At 37.1% G+C, this 21,936-nt stretch overlaps 1 protein-coding gene across 2 annotated transcripts in view; it reads right to left on the minus strand.

Moving 5' to 3' along the window:
* EEA1 (early endosome antigen 1) overlaps positions 1 to 21,936 on the minus strand; it is a 76,770-nt gene that overhangs the window by 16,708 nt on the left and 38,126 nt on the right. For both annotated transcript variants that reach the window (XM_084303717.1, XM_084303716.1), the window contains 12 exons: positions 21,043 to 21,381; positions 16,093 to 16,242; positions 15,002 to 15,121; positions 14,567 to 14,770; positions 13,824 to 14,024; positions 12,340 to 12,453; positions 10,959 to 11,114; positions 9,029 to 9,168; positions 8,084 to 8,414; positions 6,766 to 6,867; positions 5,180 to 5,374; positions 4,177 to 4,359 (listed from right to left, as the gene is read on the minus strand). In XM_084303717.1, the coding sequence (XP_084159843.1) occupies positions 4,177 to 4,359; positions 5,180 to 5,374; positions 6,766 to 6,867; positions 8,084 to 8,414; positions 9,029 to 9,168; positions 10,959 to 11,114; positions 12,340 to 12,453; positions 13,824 to 14,024; positions 14,567 to 14,770; positions 15,002 to 15,121; positions 16,093 to 16,242; positions 21,043 to 21,381 (2,235 nt within the window). The remainder of the gene's footprint in view (positions 1 to 4,176; positions 4,360 to 5,179; positions 5,375 to 6,765; positions 6,868 to 8,083; positions 8,415 to 9,028; positions 9,169 to 10,958; positions 11,115 to 12,339; positions 12,454 to 13,823; positions 14,025 to 14,566; positions 14,771 to 15,001; positions 15,122 to 16,092; positions 16,243 to 21,042; positions 21,382 to 21,936) is intronic.

The raw sequence follows: 21,936 nt of genomic DNA on the forward strand, positions 1-21,936 counted from the left end.
CGCGGGAACGGGGTTAAGCTGAGGCAGGGGAAATTTAGGCTGGACGTCAGGAGGGGGTTCTTCACAGAGAGGGTGGTTGCACACTGGAACAGGCTCCCCAGGGAAGTGGTCACTGCACCGAGCCTGTCTGAATTTAAGAAGAGATTGGACTGTGAACTTAGGCACATGGTCTGAACTTTTGGGTAGACCTGTGCGGTTTCAAGAGTTGGACTTGATGATCCTTAAGGGTCCCTTCCAACTCAGGATATTCTATGATTCTATGATTCTATGACCTTATCGCTCTCTATGGGTACCTCAAGGGAGGCTGTAGCGAGGTAGGGGTTGGTCTGTTCTCCCACGTGCCTGGTGACAGGACGAGGGGGAATGGGCTTAAGTTGAGCCAGGGGAGTTCTAGGTTAGATGTTAGGAAGAACTTCTTCACTGAAAGGGTTGTGAGGCACTGGAACAGGCTGCCCAGGGAAGTGGTGGAGTCACCATCCCTGGAAGTCTTCAAAAGACGTTTAGATGTAGAGCTTAGGGAAATGGTTTAGTGGGGACTGTTAGCGTTAGGTCAGAGGTTGGACTCGATGATCTTGAGGTCTCTTCCAACCTAGAAATTCAGTGATTCTGTTTGATTCTGTGAAGTCAATCTGGACTAAGTGTAAATAAAACCAGATATTAGGTTGACTGGCATAACTAATTAACCAATTAAAAGGAAATCTCAGCCCAGTCCAGTACAATTGGGCTGTTGCACTGCAAACAGGCCACATGGAGCCACCAGCAGAACTAGCCAGGTGCTAGGTCCTGGATTCATTCCATCGAAGTGAGGTGCACAAATGAACAATTTTAGTCTGCATGCCCCTCTCCCCCCACCCAGCTCACAGAAGGGGCATGCCGTTATTCACAGATGATAACCTAATGTCGCTTCACTTCCTCGGCAGTAGGATTAGACTGACCACAGGCAACTTAGGCTCCTAACTTAGAGACTTGAGGTCTGGCAGCACAAAGAGCATCCAGAACATCCACTGAAGATACACGGAGAGTGGTGCCAATATCGGAGGCAAAGAAACATTCTTTTGAGAACACAGAAGAAACTAGGACTGACTACAAAAAGCAAAAATGCCAAGACCAAAGAGTATTTGGCAGAGTTCAGGAGAGCAAGATGCACAAGTATGTTTGCACTAACTCAAAATCAAGGCAGAAATAATAACAGCTCTTCATTTTCAATAAGTCTTGTAAATAAAAATAGTCTTTTCCACAAAAAGGAATCCCATTTATAGATATAAATGATATATATATATATATATAGGATATAGGAGATATATATAACTTTTACAAGCACTCAAATCTTGCCCAATTTCTTTTTTTCCATCAGAGACAAAAACATGATTTTATTTACTGTTACAGAAGGCAGGTTTTTTAAATTAAACTGAATGTGCAGCATATCGTATCCATAAGACTCTAGCTATGTTCTCACTTTACAATTTGCTACAACACTTCTCACTTTTGCTCTGGGAGACTTACAGCTTCACAGTTTGCATCTGGCTAACACTACATAACTTGGACCTTCTGTTATTGAACCAGAAACTGAAGTGTTAAGGGGGCGTTCAATTTTTCAGCCTGTGCTGCTGGTGTGCCAGGCAGCTGCCCGTTTGCTCTGCCTCTAGCTAGGCATAGCTAGCTCTCACGCAGTGCTGCATCCCCAACTGCAAAACTTCATGTAAGCATTACTCACTTTTTATCACACTCCAGTCTCACAGCTCCCTCAGCCCGAGGTGACCAGCAGCCAAGCAGCCTGGCAGTGATATTCCAGCCAGAAGCCAGCAGATGGTGCTCTGCGTACAGCCCCGCTCACTGGGCTTCAAACCATGCTCACTAAACACAGCTGTGCAGGGACTTCATACTTCTGCTACAAATCCTGCAATAAGACATCTAAGCTTACCTAATACACAAGTTCTAAAAAGTTCTTCTACTGTCTACCAATAATATCAAGACCATTCTGGACCCCAGCCCTCCTTGGTTCCAAACCATCCAAAATTTGTAGCTCTGGCTCAAATCATCTGCCTTCATTAAATAACTCCCCTAAGGACAAACATAATGCACATAACTGGCTTGACTATGAATCTTTGCCACAGAGTTCTTCTGATTTGAGTGGTACTTTTATGTTCAGCTCTCCAAACTAGCATTAGTCTTCCTTGACACTTTTTATAACTAGTCTGAGAAAGCAGCAAAGAATATCATTACTATTTTAGTTTAACATTGCAATGAGACGGCACACTTGTGATTAAACATATATTGGCCCTGTCCTTTTTCCTCTCCTGGATTTTACAGAAAAAAAGCAAAGCGGTGCCAAGCAGACCTCACCATCCATAATTACTGTAAATAACTATAAATAAATAAACAACCATGCAAACAGCCTCCAAACTGGTACATCACCTCAGCACCGAGGACACCGATATTTCGCAGGCTCTTTAGGCTCCACAGATATTTACATAATAAATCGTGTTACCTGTTCATATTAACAATCTTATTCTCCTGTTACTAGTCACCTTATTTATATATTACAGGTGTTGCTGGTCACCTGTTCCCATCACCTTATTTTACCTTTTTGCATTGATGTTCCATCTCTCCCTTGTTACCATCCCAATTCAGGTTTAAAAGCACATGGGAGACCTACTGTCCCATTTTATATTTGTCAGAACTAGAAGTCATCGAGCTGGCTTAATAATACTTATTCAGAGCTATCTTTGCAGCAAGCAATATTTAAATGAACATCCAATGCTTGTACAGGTCACTGCATTACCAATTTAAATTATACCATAATTACCAATGTGTTGATCTAAACACATTCTGGGAAATTAACTCAGAAAGGAGGTTAGCAAGCTATAGTAACTAACCGTATGTTTAAACCACCTTTGCTTGTTAAGCAGGCCAAAGTTCTTTATACCCTTGCACAAGGATTCAATCAAGCAGCACCAAAAATAAAGCTAATCTGACGTGCAGGAAAATGTGGCAGGTAATCTAATGTCACAGAGGAAGAGTATGATTAAGAGAAATCCAATGATGTATGCATAAAGGAGCTACTTTTCTTTTTCTTAAAGGAACTCAAAACATTGAGTTTGGCGAGGACTCCACAGCTCATATGGAGCTATCTGAAATAGCCACAAAACCTTTAATATTTCAAGGATGGGACTGAAAAGACTACACTGGGAGAAGTAGAAGGGACATATTAAATCTAACCAGTCACCAAAAGCTCTCTTTATATATAGTGAAGGCAACAGAAGCCAGCATCTAAAATGGATTGGATGACCAGTTCTCCAGAAGCACCTATTTAACTCGAAGAACTTCAGGAAATCTTAAAACAACAGTGTCACACAGACAATGACTCCCTCTCCAGCTTTGCAAGTGAAAAGCGCCAAAGCCACACATCTCTGCAGCATAGTATGTCTTGGAACAAACCTGAGCATTTGTTTAGCACTGACATGAGGGGATGGGGCGGGGGAATGGAAAAAGGATAAAGAAACACCTGTTCTTATCGACTCAATTCCCAGCAACATCTTTTTGAAGGCATTACATCTGAATACCAAACCAGGTAAATTCTGCTTAGGAATAGCAAAATCTTGGAGGATTACATTCAGACATCTGCACTCCAGGCAGGTCCCTAAACCTACTGTTTTTATCAGTATAACATCTCTCAAAGTCTGTAATGAGCCAGGAAGAAGCAGAAGGGGCAAGGGCATAGGAGCAGACTGACAACTACAATTCTCGTTAAATCATCTAGAAGGCAGTGGTTACTCACATGCTGTCAGTGACTTTGCCCTAATTAGCTACACTATTTAAATTAGTTGAAAGCTACAATATATACCACCATCACCACCACCACCAACAACAAAAAACTCAAAAAAGAATATGAAAATAAATCATCTTTCACTTTGCACCCACAGGTCAGATTGCCATTGCAAAAATGGAAGGGTAGTTCAGGTAAGGTGGCAAATACACTTGGCTTTCAATTAGTGTCAGTATGTCCTTTGTCCCAGGGGAAAGGATTGAACAGCACTATATTCTATATATAGAAGCAAAGAGCTTTCTTTTTTTTTTTTTCTTTCCCCATACAGTTTTTGCACTGTTTCTGTATCTTCAAAATGGATACAGACAGATCTATTAAGTCACAAATAACATTAAAGTGTCTCTAAGTACCTTAAGGTCCTGCCTGGTCGCCAGCAACTCAGACTCTTTCCCGTAAAGATCCAGCTGCAGTTTTTCCATGTTTTCCTTATATTTTTCATAGGTCTTCTGTAAATCTGCTAGTTTTCCTTTCTCTGTTTTAAGCTCCTGAGCTGACAAAATTGTCTGCTGTTGCAGCTTATTCTCCAGTTCTGCCTGAAACATAGGCATACAAAGTGTCAGTTAAAGTTACAGATAGTATGTTTTATGATGTCAATAAATCATATTGTTACTGAAAAACTATTTTTACTGAAAAACACTTATGAAATAGCAATTAAGTAACCTAACATAAACAGTTTTTATAGCAATATTTTGTAACTAATTTCACAACAAAATTAAATTCACTTTATAAGACTTAGTAAAACACAGCAAGACCAAACATTTTAAATTTAAATTATATATATATATTTTTTTTTTTATTTTATTTTTTTAATCATACAGTGTCCCTAGACAAGCTAAAGCAAAAGTATGATCATATAGTACAGGGCAGCCGAAGCTGGCAAAACATTTAATAGTGCACAGCACACAACACAACATTCACTAATGTAAGACATTTGAACTATTTCCACTATAGTTTATTAGTTTCATTCTGTCACTCAGATAAATTATTTTGCTATAATGAAAGAGAGTTTAAAACTGCCATGGACATTCCAAAACACTGCAGCGTTTGTCTAAACTGCTCTCACAAAACTGTCTACTGCTTTACAAGAAAACAGCAGCTCTTACTTCACAGTATCCTCCTGGGTCAAAATAAAGACATACAATCTAGCCATTTTTACCAATTTACTGAAACTCAGCTCCTAGAGAGTCTGTATATTTCAGCAATAGCCATTGAAGACTTTGTTTCCACATCCTGATATTACCCTTTCCAGCAGGACTACAGTAAATAGCTGTTTATTCCAAAGACATTGGCATAAAAGCCACAGCACGTATCAAATTTATATTAATTTTCTTACACGAGTAAGGCCAGCCTTACCTTTTCTAAAAGGGCAGTTTTTAACTCAGCTTGTAGTGTTTCACTGTGTTTTTTCTTCTGCTCAAAAGATTCCTTTAGGTCTCTCAGCTTTCCCTGAAGATGCTGCTCACTTTTTTCTTTGTCTTTCAGAAGACCCTGAATTTCCAGTACTTGTGCACGTGCTGAATCAAGTTCTATCGACAACTGCTTAGAGATCTATATTCAAAAATATTAAATAACTGTATATAATTTTAATTTACATCATTATTTGTACATGCTGTAGTATGTAAACTGTGTGTATGACAAATTGCAAAGCTCAAGAAGTGAACAGACAAGTTCACAAACGAAAAAACTGTTAAAGCTGAAGATACAGTCTCCGGTCCAACCCCCAAAGGACTGCTCGAAGTTGGGGAGTGTCCACTGGTTGCAGTAACCTGAGAGGTTTGCCCTCAGCCTGCTATGCTCTGGACTGAACAAACCAAGAGGCCTCAGCTGCTTCTCATACATCTTCCCCTCAAGAGCCTGTACCATCTTCATAGCCCTCCTTTGGATGCTCTCTAATAGCTTTATGTCTTTTTTATACTTTGGTGCCAAAATTGCACACAGTGGTCTTGATGAGGCTGCACCAGTGCAGAGTGGAGTGGGACAATCACTTCCCTTGACCAAGCTAGTAATGCTATGCTTGTTGCACCCCAGAGTACCGTTGGCTCTCCTGGCTGCCAGGGCATATTGTTGACTTATTTTCAACATGGCAAAATTATGCAGAAAACACCCAGACCCCTTTCTGTGGGGCTGCTCTTCAGCCTTTTGTCGCCCAGTCTGCATATATAGCCAGGGTTGCCCCTTCCCAGGTGCAGAATCCAGCACTTGCTCTTGTTAAACTTCATACTGTTGGTCATTTCCCAGCTCTCTAATTTGCCAAGATCTCTCTGCAAGGCCTCTATGCTTACTAGGGTCAACAGCTCCTCCCAATTTAATATCATCTGCAAACTTCCTCAAAACATTTTCTAGTCCCACACCCAAGTCATTTATGAAAATATTGAAGAGAACTGGCCCTCAAATGGAGCCCTGGGACACCCCACTAGTGACTGGCCACCAGCCTGATGTAATCTTGTTTGCTATAACCCTTTGAGCCCGATCCCTCAAGCCAGTTGTTCCCCCATTGTATTATGCATTTATCTAACTCTATGCTGAATATTTTGTCCATAAAGTTACCGTGTGAAACTGTATTGAAAGCTTTACTGAAATCCAAAAAGATCACTTCAACTAACTGGCTTCCCTTGGTAAACTAGGTGGGTAGAAATTAAGTTCATTAAGCAGGACATTCCCCTCATGAACCCATGTTAGCTGTGACCAACGACCACATTGTCCTTGACGTGTTTTTCAGTAACTCCCAGAATAATTTTCTCCATAATTTTATACAGCATTTACCTTTTGCCAGGCAATTTTGTATCACCTAATTTCAGTGTCCCAGATGGGTTACAATTTGAGAACTGCAACCTCTTTTTTTTTTCCTCATTAATCCCAACATATGAGAATGAAAATGAATCTTTTAAGCATTTGTTATTATTCTTTTCTTGATTTTTGGAACTCTGCAGACGGCTTACCCCCTCCTTTTTTTCCAGTGAGTTTTTCAATTCATTCCTCTCTTTAGCTACAGACTCTGTTTGTACCTGGAGCTGTTGTTTTACTTCTTGGTAAGATTTTTCCTAAAAAAAAAAAAAAAAAAACAACAAAAAAACAGAAGACAAGCAAGTATTTATGTGAGCTTCTAAGACCAAGTGACATGTATTTTCACAGGAGCTACAAAGCATTCTAAAAGAATGCTTTTCTTTCTAGTGAAAATGTCTTTCTTCTCAGTTGCAGACATCTTCAGCTAAAAACATCTCTAGCCATTAACAGTGATAAGTCTAAGCTGAACTCTGCTGATATTTAGTACTTCAAGGCAGACATGTGCCAAGAAGTTTTTCTGATTAGGAATAATTGCCTTGGTTGAAGCTGCTGTTGGCAGCCCTTCTTCTTATGGCAAGCAGTAGGCTCATTGCTCTCCTCAGGATCCATAATTTCTTGATGTTCTAAAACTCATGAGTAAATAGATTTGCAGAATTAGTACACAAACATAGTATTTGAGTATAAATTGGAGAGAAAATCCTTCAAGCTTTTAGGAAAAACACAAATGTTTAAACAATATTTAATCAAGCCTCTAAGCAAAAAGGCTTATCTTAAGAAGGTGAAGTAGGAAAGGAAAGTGTTATTTTTAAGTATTAGGAGGGTTGTTTTTGTTGTTATTGTTTTGTTGTTGTTTGTTTGTTTAAGAGTAGGATAAAAGCAGCTATACATGGATTCTGGGAAATACTGAAATACTGACATGCAAAATAGGAAGGGAATGAGAAAGAAACTCTACCACGTTCTGAGGGTAGGGCTGTCAGTAAACCTGTATAAGAAAATTTATAAAATATATACTTTTATAGTAGTCAGTCATGTTGCCAACAAAGCAAAGGGGGAAGGAAAAAAAAAGTACATTCTAAAGCTACCGGGAGTACACTCTTCTTACCATAACAGGTTGCTCTGGTCAAGTGTTTGTTACTATACTGTCATGTGTGAGACCTCTCTGAAACTCAAATAGTTCTAGTACTCTTATAAAACCTTAAGCTAGGCATCTCCCAAAAAAACAGCCAGTTGGATCTTGTGTGATATGAACTGATGTCTACCACAGTAAACATTGAGACAAAAATTCAAGTTAGGATAAAAATTCAAGTTAGGACACATGTATAAACAACTAAAATCAAAATCTGTTTTTCCTTAAGGAAATTAACTTTCTTGCACTTATCATGTGCACTGTTTTCAGAACAAAAATAAAATCTTAATATCACGTTGTAAATACCTCAAACTTAAGCTCTAATAAAAAAAAAAAAGTCTACTAACCATTTCTGCTACAGCTGCTTTTTCTTTTTGTATTTCTTTTTCTAATTCTTCCTTCTTTTTTTTGAAGGATTCAGAACTTTTTGAGAGCTTCTCTTTGGTAGCTGTAAGGTCCTTTAATAGGGCATCCTTCTCTGATTTCACCTGTTGCAACTCCGATGTTGCTACTTGCATTTTACAGTCTAACTCCTTGAGTTGTTTACTTGTATCTTGACTTGATTTCTCAAGGTTTTGTTTGAGGCTGGCATTTTCCTCTTCCTGCTTTGAAATTTGCTGTTTTGCTTGTTCAAGGGCCTCAGATTTCTTCTGTAAATCCAATTTAGCATTAGACGTGCTGCAAATACAGAGCAAAATAAAGAAAAATAAAAGCTTTTTTTAAAAATTCTCCTTCACAAGATTCTTTATATCATTAAACATCTCTACTTAAATATATTAACTGTAGAATTAATTCAAAGAATACATTTTCCTTCCAGAATACAGGCATTTGTCTCTCCAGTGAAGACATATAAGCTACTATAAACACTATTCTGAGATGGATTTTCCTTCCTTAAATATTGTGAACAGAAGCTACCCCTTTGCTTCTTATACATAAATTGAAAATTAATCTTTGAAAGTTACAGAGCTATGGATAGTTAGAGACGGACCTTAGCGTGTCAGCCTACTTAGATATTTAGCTGACAAGCAGAGTGAACATATCAAAGTGTGTTAAATCACTTCAGCCAGTGATTCACAGAAGATGATGTGGCAGATGGAGTCTGCATGGCAGGTAAAGTGCAAGAAAACAGATGAGATATAACTCAGTTCTCACAGCAGAGGGAATACATCGCTTTTATTTATGATTTTAAGAAATCACGGGAGAGAAGAATAAAATTTCAACTGTAGTCCAAACCACTCTAATTTAGCTTTATATCTAACTTTGAAAAGTATTATAGCACAGGGTATGCATACACTTCTCTTTCCGCTTCAAGTTGTTTACTCAGTTCTGCTGTTCGGAGGTCTAATTCCGTAGATTGCTGTCGCTGCTGCTGTAATTCCTGAAGAGCTTGTTCTTTGCTTGTTTTAGCATCAAGAATGTCAGCTTCAAGTTTCTGAGATAGAAAAACAAAAAAGTTAGAGCCATCAGAACAGAGACAATAAAACAAAACAACAATAAAAAGCAGAAGTCGTCCAGTAGTATTTACTGTAAAACGTGTTTACTGTAGAAAGCAGTCACAGTTCTCACACACAGTCTATTTCATTAGCTGGCCACTTGTCTTTCATTATTTAGTTCCTGCAATACTTTTGCTCCCCCAGAAGTGATCCGTTTTGGTAAAACATTCTGAAATCACCTTTAAGTTAAATGCCAAGCAGCCATTTTACTTCAAAGTAGTAAATAAAATGCAGAAATCTTTAAAAGGGCATACACAGTGTTCAGCTTTGGGGCCCTGTTCTCAGCTCCCAACAAGTAGTTTCAGCAGTTTCAAATGACTGCTGATTTACATATCCCCCAACTCTGCCATTCTGTGTAAATACAAAGACATGAACTATAGCTATAAAAAAATAAATAAATAAATAAATAAAAACTGTGCTTGTTTGGCAGAAGGTTTCTTTTGTTTTGTTTGTAGAAGATACTTGTTCATTTGCATGGAATATAAAGAACACAGGAGTCCTCAGCAACCAGGCACTGCTTAGACTCTTCAACACACTGGCTGTTTTATAGATGCTTCTGCTTTCATGCAGTGGCCATAAAACACCATGGTCACCATGGTCAAGTTTCTAAGAGAACATTCCTGAGGGTTTCAGCCTTTTTTTTTTTTTTCCCTCCTCTATCATTTTTAATACCACGCATTCAACTGGAATAATCCTAAAGAATGGTGATGACACCAAGACTTGTACACAGAATTGCACTCCTGTTGACAGCATCAACAACCCTGCTCAGTTTCACACTTCATTTAATACAGACCTCATAAAATCTTGGGGAAGCAAACAGCATATTCCTGTATTTGAGCATTTAAGCATTTGAGTACACTGGTTACCTGTGATACATTAGCAAAAGAATGAAAAATAAAAGCACAAATGAAACCAGGCAGAAAAGCACATAAACAAGAAAAAGCACCCAACTCACTTTAGACAGCTGATCTCTTTCAAAACAGATACACAACACTGCAAAACTAATTCTTCATTGCTCCCAAGACCTATATATTACATGATTTTATATACCATGATTTTGACCACTAAGAATGCTTAACAAATATTGAACAAAATGTAAAGCCCAAATTTAAAAACACTGAAGCATTAGGAGTAATTCATCCTTAATGGAAAACATTAACGTAGCAAAATAACAAAAGGTTCTGCAAACCTGGCAGATTTATGTGCAATTTAAGAGAAAATCCAAATCCAGAAATGGAATATAAAACTCATGATCAAATTTGTGGGAAAATATTTCTCATACACAAAAATCATGATAAAAAGCCCCCAGAAAGGCCTACTGAACGGTTCCAGAATTAAATCAAAACAGACAGGTACTATTAACTTGGGCTAACCAACGTAACACATATTCACTGGTACCACTTGTAAAATATATAGACATGGAGACTTAATTTCAAGAAGTATTCGTGCTCCTTCTCATAGCATTTTCCAGGTAGCATAGAGGTTGGTAAAAGCACACATAGTGGAAAGTGACAGCATAAGGGCAACATCCTAAATCTTAGTATGATATACTAGCACAGAAGAGAATAGGATTAAAGGGCAGATCAGGAAACACCAGTGAAAAAGAAAACCTACAAAAGTCATATTGATAAAATCCTTTCACTGTAATTTGAGCACAGCTTTTATGAAATACTACCAAGCAGTGGAGAACATCAGTTGCAGTAAGCTTATATACTTGCTCAATACAAACCTTAAGCTGTCCCTCCAGCTCTTCGGTTTTCTGTTCTAAATAAAGACATTGCTCTTTGTGTTCTTTGAGATTGGCTTCCAGCTGAGCACAGTATTCCTGCTTATCATTCAGCTTAGTGGTAACTTGATCCAACTGACTGCTGACCTTGTTTAACTCCTGGGGTAAAATAAAAATAAGAGGGTTGTTAGCTTTTAAATAGCTTCCAAAAATGACTAATGTCCTCTGAATAAATGCTTTAAATGATCTAATGTGTTGAAATTAAAAAGGAAAAAAATGTTTTTTATTCTGAGAGGCAGGAAATTGAGTGGGAAAAGCACAAATTCTCTATGTTAAACATATCCCTCTCAAACTCTACAGGCTGTGAGCTAAACCTTAAGAAATGTGGTTTTACTTATAAACAGAAGAGAAATTGTATGCAATAAATGCTCAAGATCCTTGAGCATGCTGTTAATACAGCAATAACTAAAAGTAACACTACAAAACTTTATAGAAAATGTTGCTGTCTTCCTGAAATCAAGGAATCACTGAAGAAGAAAGCCAGTATCATGGGAAGAGTATGCTCTTCACATACTAAAGATGATTACAAAGCATTTTGTTCAACAAATAACAACATAATTTCTGCAAGAGACACAAACGCATTCACTTAGTAACCACTAAGATGACAGTTACATCCAACCTCCTTGCTCTCCAAGCAAGTTGATTTGTTTAACTATTAGGTAATTATGTATTTAATTAATAGCTGCAAAAAGAGGTCTTCTGTTTATAGCAAATAATTATATTCCCACCCGAAAAACCAGTGCTCTTTAGAATTGCTGGATATTCCCACTAAGATCGGAGCAGCACTAATCCTAACAGTACAAATGTTTGATTCAGTACCTGGTAGCATGCTTCACTGGGATTAATGTAAAATAAAACATGCAGTTTTAACAAGCACCTTCTAGCTTTTGTGTCAGTTGGCATGCAGATAATTATTTCTGAAAAAAGACATCTAATTTTGAAACTATCTGGATATGCAATACAAGTTAAGAGTTTTCACTTGTACCTACTGCATTCTATAACTTTTTTTTTTCATAACATATGGATTAGAATTGAGTTGTACCCCAATACGGAAACTGAGAATACCAAATATGGTTTCCAATATGGAAACCATAGCCAAAAATACAGCAAGGATTGGATTCCTAATTAAGTTCTTTACACTATAAAATGTATCTGGTCCAGATAACAGCAAAAAGAACTGAATACCTATCACACGGTTAAAATATCCTACATGATTATTTTCAAATGCATAGTCACATGTTTAGTGTGTAAGCACATTATTCGTAGGATTGTAAGTAGCTTTTTAGGTAAGGTAGAAACATTATGTTTGTGTGTTGCTCCTAACCTGTTGTTTATCTTGCAATGCATGCTGGGCAGTGTCCAGATGATTCTGAAGGTCGGCTCTTTGAGCAGCTTTTGATGCTTCTGCTGAGAGCAGCAATTCAGTTTTTGCTTTTACCTGAAAGACAAGTCATGCTTCACTAAAACATCTCTTTTACTGTAGCTGATTTTATTTTTTTTATATTCATAATTTGATGTGGTTTAGCAGAGGACTGGTTAGTGTTAGGTCAGAGGTTGGACTAGGTGATCTTGGAGGTCTCTTCCAACCTAGATGATTCTGTGATAATTAAGTTTAATAGTAAAATTAGCAGTTTTCATGTGTTAATTTAAAAAGATTTTTTTTTCTAGTTTTAGCAAATAACCAAGATGTTAAGCCACAGTTCTTTCTTTGATATAAAAACACAAATTTAATTTAAAAAAAAAACAAACCAAAAAAAAAACAAAAAACCAGTCCCACTCATTCTCCTCTAGGAAAGTGTTTTTATTCACAAGCAAGGAACAATGGGAGAGACTTACTGCATTCACACTCTTGCATGCCTTAGTAACCTCAGACTACATGCACATAAAATTGTTAGAAGACGAAGAAACAAGTAAAACATGCTTCCACATGTATATTTTTCTCTGTACCTATCTGCGTGTCAGGGAGCAACTTCCTACTCTTCCCAAAATAGCTAACTAGCTAAAAATTTATAGGGCAGGTATGAATACTGCTGGTGCTTGCAAGCAATACTCAGGGTCAGATACTGTAGCCTGAAATATACAGCACAGCAAAAGCATCAGAGCTACATCAGAAGAAGGTACTGAGTAACACTAATTAAAAAGACATCACAGTGTATTAATCCAACAACAGCAGTACTATGTGCACCAAGTGTATCAATCTAGGAACATAATTGCTAAACGTCTGAAAAAGTGTTGTGTGTTCTTTATGATATCTGAATATAATTAGCTGCTTTTAGCTTAAGCAGCAATTAGGAGAGACCACGTTGAATCCATACTTGGGATTTCCCTTGTTTAGTTCAATTAAATTGACAAAAAGGCAGCCTGCAATTTTTTGTTTGTTTGTTTTTGATAAAAGCCACCAGCTTAGGAAATTTCTAGGCAACAGCAAGATCTTACTGATTTAACAGACTGACTCTGATGCACAGAATCCAGGACAGCTAAAAGCTGTTTCGTGGATGATTAACCATTATGAATACAAAAAAGATGCTCAAGGACAAGTTTGCACAACTTGAATATAAACTCCGACCATCACCACCACAAAACACCCACCCAATAAAGAAGGAAAAAAAAAAAGAAATCACACCAACCTTGCCATCTATTCCTATTCTGAATCCACTTACATCCTCAAGTTTATCTGCCTTATTCTACTTCATTTATCTGTTAGTAGAAACATGCAATTTTTCCCCAATTGCTTTGTACATTCTCTGGAGAGAATACAGAAATCACAGACAGGATTTATCATCACCAGGCAGAACAGAGTTCCATTACCTGTACATCAAGTTGTGATACTTTTTCTTTACTTTCATTTAGCTGGCTGCTCAGCTCAGTGATATTTGCTTCCAGGGAGAGTACACGGTCTTGAGCAGCTCTTAAATGTGCCTTCTGCTCCTGCACTTGCTCATGCAAATTCTCTTGGGCTTGTTTATGACTTTCTGATTGATTCTTCAGCTTCTCTGTCAGCTGAGTTACCTGCAGTGAAAAAAGGAGCTAAATAGAAGACTGGAACAGGATAACCAAAAAAGGCATAAACCTGTTGAATTCTGGGGCATCTTATCATGGCTTTGAAGTCCCAACTTTAATTATTACAACGAAGCTCGTGGCATCAGTTTGAATAGCGTACGAGCTGAAAAATGAAGCAAAGTGACTGGTCAATTTGGCCTTACAGCAACAAAAACAACACACTGAAAAAACAACAGACTGAATTTTGGTATTGAAAGCTGGAATTACACCTATTTTTAAGATAAGAGAAACAAACATGTATGTAACCATTTTTTAAGCGTATATTGCCAGCATGTCTACATAGGAAACATCTAGGAAGTTCTTCCTCTTTGCTGATAGCAAGGAGGTCACCAAAGCACAAATACTGTGAAATGTAAGAAGCAAAAACTTCACAGTATCAAAGAAACAGCAAACAAAGTATAGAAAAGACCAATGCCATGCTTAATGAAACAGAAATAAAGAAAATAAGATGCAATAATGAGAGAAAAAAGAAAGAGATCTCGAGTTTTTACCTGTATCTGCAATGCATGATTTTTCTCTTGTAGCTGGTTAAGAACTGCAGTTTCTCCTTCACCAGCCTGAATTTTTGCATACAAGTCCTCTCTTTCCTTTTCAAGTAGAGAGATATTTTCCTTGCTCTTTTGAAGCAAGGCCTCAAGATTTTGAATTTTTTGGTCCTTATCTCCAATTTGCCGTAGTACTTGCTCCAAATCATTCTAGAAAATCACATAGTAGCTTCCTTAATTATAGCAACCTTAGAAGTTATTCCTAACGCATAAAATGTTGGATACATTTATTTAACATCCTCTGTATATTCTGTTCAAAATTTACATATTAAATTATTGAAACTACTATAAAGTCATGCAAGCTGATTTTACAGAGAAAATGCATTGAAAATAATGAAATTCTGAAATACACTTTCACGTGAGGATATATTACTATGTTACCTGGGCTTCTCGTAGCTTTGATGTTGTGTTTTGTTGAAGTGTCTGGTGTTCCTGGTGCTGTTGTTTTGCCTTATCTAACTGATGTTGCAATTCCGTGGAATTTGCCGCTTTTTCCTTCAGCTGGGAAAAAAGGAGGCTAATGAATGATCAAGCATCATTCAGTATTTTCATAGCACTCAATGTTTACTCTAGTGTCAGAAGGGTCTACTCTAAACATGAATATTTAAAAATTGGTATAAAAACAGAACTATGTGATGCTAAGTTATAGAATCAAAACCTAACTGAAGCATTCTTTATTATTAATAGGTAAGATCCAATATCATAAGCGAGAACTATGACACTATCAGACATATATGTAATTTAGTTCTCAAAAATATAAAAGATAAATAGAGAACTTAGCATGTTTTTTTCCAACAGTTAAGATATAACAGGACTAACAATATAGGTATCCATAAAACAAACAGCATTATTATTATTAGCAGTTTTAGTAGAAATTTCAGTTTAGTAGCATTTCCACTTTTATACTGTTCAAGGCTTTACAAATTAGCTACAGAAAAGCTTTAAAGCTTTGACAACATACCACTCACATATTTGGCCAATCCCCATAGAGGTAGCAGAAAATCAGCAACATATACAAGATGTTCGTTAAAATAAATGAAAAAATAAAAAATAAATCAAGCAAATTCTACCCATCCACCCCACACAGTTTATTAACTAACAATGGTTATCATTTGGTTTTGGGTTTCATCCCACAGCATCTATACACCAAACATTACTCCATATGGGCTTAGGTGTACCTATGTCTTTCATAGAACACTTAAACAAAGCTCATAAATTGCAAAAGGAAAATCTTTCATTCATCTCTAAAGCACCATGAACATACATGCATGAGACGAGCATTTAGCCTTACAAAATCTGTAATACAAATGATATTTAGGCAGATTTTCACAATTTCACTGTAGGATTTCAGCAATATTAGTCGAATGAAATCCTCATAAGGACAAATTTTATAAATCACAACAAAATAACATGAGTATATAAAGGCTATTGTCAGAAACTGTATAAATCAGAGCCTGCAGAAAATGTCCTACCTGCTCTTCAGCACGAGAAAGCTTTAATTGCAGATCAGCCACCTGCTGTTCTTTGTCCATTAACTTTTCACTGGAGAGCTGCCTCTGTTCCTTAAGCCGCCCATGTGCCTCCCCTAGCTGGCGCTCTGTTTCTAGAAGTTTACTGTGCAACTGCAAATAGAAATCCATTTTTTCACACAGAGTCTAAAATACAGGACTGTTGGCTATGTTTGACATAAATTTTCATTACCCAGATTAAAATAACTCCTGAATTCATGCACATACATCATAGTCATCAGAAACATAAGTCACATTATAGAACAGCATCAACTGTACAAGCATAAACAAATATTCAAAGCAGTAGGTAAGGGGGACCCAGAAAAATCTTCATTTATCTACAAAAGACCTTCTACATAGCTACAGAGATTTTAAAAAAAAAAAAAAAAAAAAAAAAGAGTAATCCTTCTAATACTATCAAGGAAAATAGTAATGCTTAAGCGATCACATCTTACATCTCAGCCATGTAGATCCAGTGGCAGAAACACTGTGCCTTTACCTGCTGCACTGGCTCCAACAATACTGTTTTCTGCATTGCTAGACTAGTAAGAGTTGTTAGGCACATCAGTGGCATTCATGCTCTGCTGAGAAGACATGCATGAACCTTCACTGTAGGGTACACAGTAACTTGGGTGGCTTATATTCCAGCTCCTCCCAGCAACAGAGAGTAATAAGGGGAAGTGCTCTTCCAGCTGAAAATAAACTCCCTTGTAATTTTAGGGGTCACCAAAAGCAGTACTGCGCCATCTTTGAAGTGCAAGAATGGCCTTATACAATTTACTATTATAAAAAGCTTGCTTCATAAAATCAATTTTTGTTCCCTTTGGGTAACCTTCTATCTACTTCCACACTAACGAATTTATGGATACACAAATGAACTTTCAACTTAATGCAAAAACAAGAAGTGAATCAGACCCTGCATCACAGCAAGGAGTTTCTACAAGCTGTCAGGATTAATGAAGCTTGGTTTCCTATTAATTTATGTCCAAGACCTTTGTACCATTCACCTTGTACCTCCTGGCCCTCCCTCTCATATTCCTAAACCCTTTTCCTAAGCCCTACCTCAAATTCTTACTAATACCTAGGCAAAAGGCAGTGTGACCTTGTTGCTTGCTGCAAGCTACCACTTGTTGACTGGCTGGCCATATATGCACACCAGCTGGCTGCCTACTGGGACAGAAAAAAAGGAACAGTGCTCTCGGTAACATTAAATCTCCCCCGAGGCATGGAGGGGGTGAGACACAAACATAAGTCTCCTTCCTCCACTCAGCTGTTTGTTTCCACAAAAATTTAACACTGAAGAACCTAATGCTGAAGACCTTTGTGCCATCTGTCAAAACTGGCTGAAGTTATCAAACAGTGCAAAAGTTACAGGTGATAGAGATGGAGAAACAAATTTGTTTATACGTCCACAACCACCAACACTGCAAATGAAAAGCTGTTTGGCATGCAGCTGAGATGCTGATTCCTAACTGTGACTGCACAGTTACAAGAAGTAGAAAAAGAGAGAGGACAGGGCATGGAAAGAGAACATACCAGTAATCAAGAACATTTGTCAAATGACAGATGTTTTTTTGACAAATTTTGACCAAAAAAAAATTGACAAATGAATTTGTCTTTTTCTGCAGGAATTGCTGAATTATCAATACTTCCTCACTAAAAATATGAACAAGAGCAAAGGAAAAAAATCTATCAAAGGAAAAAAAAAAATCTATCAAAGGAAAAAATCTATCAAAGAAAAGGCACAATGAGATGGCTACAGAGTTCACAGTTATGCTGATACTGAGAGAGAAAATATTTGGAAAGGAGAAAAGGAAATCAGCAAACAACATTCTACTAAAGTCACTTTTACTGTAGGTACACTAAGAAATAACTTGCAATCAGTCAATAAGTTAACAGATGAATGTTAAGTTACAGATGCTTACAGATGATACTGTGTGTTTTAAATTGTTACTGGCCATATATATAAGTTATGACCTCAAAAAAAGATAACAGCCATTAACCACAAATAACTTCTCTAGCAGGTCATTTATGAAATATAAGAGTACCCATAAAGTCTTGTCATTTTTCCCCTGTGAAACGTTTAAGCAAAATACTTAAACTAAACCAGAATATCATATAGCATAACAAAAAAAAAAAATCTGCAAAAGGCAAGTACATGTTTGTAACAACAAAAAAAAAAATCATGAGGCTCTGAAGTCTTTTTAATGACATTAAGTAAACAGAACCACGAAACCCAGAATTACCTTGTATTACAGAATACAAAAATGAGATTTAACTATAAAGAAAGGAATATTTAGGCTTTAAAAGATACAATCTTGAAAATATTAAAGTTTGCCTCAACAACAGTAATTGTATTTATTAGCAGCTAACAACTCTTCTAGATCAAAGGAGTTCCTATTTCCCTGTGAGAGCCTCTTCCCATCCCGGTGCTGGAACCAATGCCACCATCAGAGCTTCCTTCCATTGTGAAGATCATTTCCATCAGGTCACCCAAATTCTAAAATCAGCACTCAGAAAGGGGCACATAAAACTGAAAAACTATTCCATCTTTTCAGAAAAAATAAAAAAATAAAAAAAATGCATCGCACCTCTTCCTGTTACTCGAAGAATCAAAATACAAGTCTGCTTTTCTTGAATATGTATCAACTTTCTTACTATTACTTAAGACAGGAAGCCTGTGAGCAATGACAATTGCTCAATGAAGACTGTGGGATAAAAATTGTTAATATTTAGAGAATCCCAGCTGCTGCCTAGAACAGCAGTTAGGTGGGTTAGCACTTTGCAGAAGTACATTGGTACCAGGACCTGCATTTATCTAAGGGATTTTTGAGAAGATGGCAGCTTCTTTGAAAACATGGTTTGACTAAATACCTCTGTATCTGTCTTCATAAAAAAAACATTTCACTGTGACAACATAAGCTATTAGACTACATCTGTAGAAAGGTAATTCCACTGAAGTAACATGTGAACAAATAAGAGAAATTTATTTTCTCCACGATAATAGTTACTTGTTTGGAGGGACAGAGAAAAAAAATGTTGCTTGGTTTCAATCCTAATTCTACACCATATAAACTGAATGTGTGAATGACTTTTTTCCTCAACTGTTCTTTTACAGCACAATTCTAAAACACACCCTGAGATCCAGCAGCATGTTTGGGTTTTCATTCTTAGACTGACTTCCTTCCTAGTGGTATCCCCAGAGAATGTGCGAGGCCTGCATTTCCTTCCAGAGGAATTCATTCAGCCATGCATCATTCACAATCTTTCTTCATCTGCCCACCTCAAAAATCCCTCTCCAAATGCTCTAATAATCTGAAGCCGCATTTCAGCACTAATTCTTGTATTTGCTTCTGAAGCTTGCATATGTGTTGCCTAGACAGACTGAGGCAGTTTTACCAATGAAGATTCCTAAGCAGATGACTAAGCAGAATACAGCTCTCTCTCCCTTCTCCCACCGAAAAAAGACTGATGGGATAAGGAAAGACATTTTGGGGATACATAAATGAAGTTCTGTATAGTTTATTTTCTTCCAAAATAAACTACACATGCAGAGCTTGCAACTTTGACAAAGGATTGAAAACTAAGAAACACTCACTTTAAAGTAATAAAGTTATAGCTATAGTTTAAAATGAAGTGCTCCATCCTAATAAATAAATAAATAAATAATTCTATCTTAGAACTGGACTCCTGATGTGCAAATTTTCTTCAGTTTAATGTATTACTCCCCAAGACGCTAGATAAAACAACTTGAAGGCAGCCTCAAAAGTCAGCATGCTCAATGTTGTATGAAAGTCTTGCTTCCATAACTCATTGTACACAGCAGAATAATATGGAGATAGTGGAGGCATGACTGTACTGGGTGTTCTCTTAGCCACAGACAACATGTGTTAGTGGATAGGTTCAAGGGAAGCAACATTAAGACCTTATTATCCCTGCTCTTCACACTAAGTATTCTCTACTACATTCACTATTCAAATTTTAAAACAAAACAATTGTTCAGTTCTAATGTAACAAGAGGACTTTAATTTTTCACACTTCCTATGGAGTAGTTTGACTTCAAGTAGTAATCTTACTATTTCTGATACTCTACTTGATTTTTTTTCATAGCCTCAACTCTTTATAGGTTCAGCTGCATTACTGAACCAAAATGAATAATCTTGCTGACTTCTTAGGAATTGCCCATTACCATATTTTCCATGGAAACTCAATATTCTGGGCTGCATTCTCATTTGACGATACACCCCTTATTTCAGGGAATTTTATGCCTTTTTCACCAACAGAAAAAAGCAGAGGGAAAAAGATGGAGGATGAAGGAAGAGTTCATTTAACGCAATAAGAGAAGGAGAATGAACAAGAAATCTGTTTCACTAAATAAATAAAATCTTATTTATTAATACACAAGAGAGTCCTGTAAATTCTCAGAACACAAGAAATAAGCTACATCTTCAAAACTGAAAGCTATTTGTGTAAAGACAGGTAATTAGAACAGAACTAGAACAGAAATCTAGTTTCCCCTTCTGAAAAAGGTGAATTATACTACAGATATCTAGATGTTATATTAGTATTCCCAGAAGTAAAAATGTAGAAACATAGCTGGAATTGTAGATCTCATTGAGTTTGACTGTGCCACGGGGGCTACAGCTGTGTTCATTTGCCCTTGATGAGCATTTGGGCCTATGAAAAGGATTCGTATGACATACAAACAGCAAAGGCTTTCAGCACTCATATCACAGGCTCTTCTTTTTGCCTGTTTTCTTCTTAAGTCTCTAAGAAAAAGCGACTTATTGAAATACCAGTTACCTACTTTTCTACTCCCCTTCAACAAGGAAAAGCACAGCTAATAAAACCTAATGGTATGGTTTAAGGAATGGTCCTAATAGGATGATGGTCTGGGAGGTTTAATGACCTTACCTGACTGAGCTCGCTCTGGAGCTGCAGGCCATACTGTTCTTTTTCCTCCCTCTGCTGCTGGAGCTGTTTGCATTCTGCCTTGAGATGCTGGTACTTTGTCTCTACTTCAGATAATTCTTCTTTAAGCTTCTGGCTTGCTTCTCCCTTCTCACCTAGCTCTGTCTGTAATCTCTGTATCGAGGCTTCAGATGCAGACAGCTTCGCCTGAAGCTGTTGGCAGTCCAGGTCCTTCTGGTGAAAGCTTGCCTGCACGTTCTTTTTGCTCGCAGATATCTCATCATGTTTTTCTTCTAGCTGGCTGTATTCCTGCTCTTTCTTCAGCAGCTTCTCACTCAGACTCTACAAACAAAGTTACACAGCAGTTCAATTGCAATTCTGATTACACATATTCAATACATTATACAAATGTCTTCTCAAGTGCCGATGCAGAACAGCAAAGAACTCACTCAAAAGTCTTATTAAAGGAAATTCTGGTCTCTATTTCATATTACAGAAGTTAATTCCAGAGCCCACAATGTTCATAGTTTCACCTGGTTGTATTGGTTTTCAAATTTTCACATAAATCCACCTCCTCTTTCTGAGAACACCATACATGCTCCATTCATGTATACTGAAAAATAATTTGCTTTCCCAGAAAGTTCAAATCGCAGGCTATTACAACTGCCTTTGCTTGGAGAAAGCACACATTGACACATGCCAAATATATATATCTTTATAGATAAATTTCAGCTATTACATTTTTTTTAGCCAATTTTCATGACCTAATCAAAACTATATTCAGATAGAAATTAAGTATCTTAAGGGGCAATATATAATTCAAGAAAGTTTATGTTTTCTCCCAAGCTTAGGTTAAGCATTAACTTCAATTTCAGAGATCTGCAAGCATGACAAAGA

Source organism: Netta rufina, assembly GCF_964035555.1.
Source record: "Netta rufina genome assembly, chromosome: 1".
In the NCBI taxonomy this organism is placed as follows: Eukaryota; Metazoa; Chordata; class Aves; order Anseriformes; family Anatidae; genus Netta; species Netta rufina.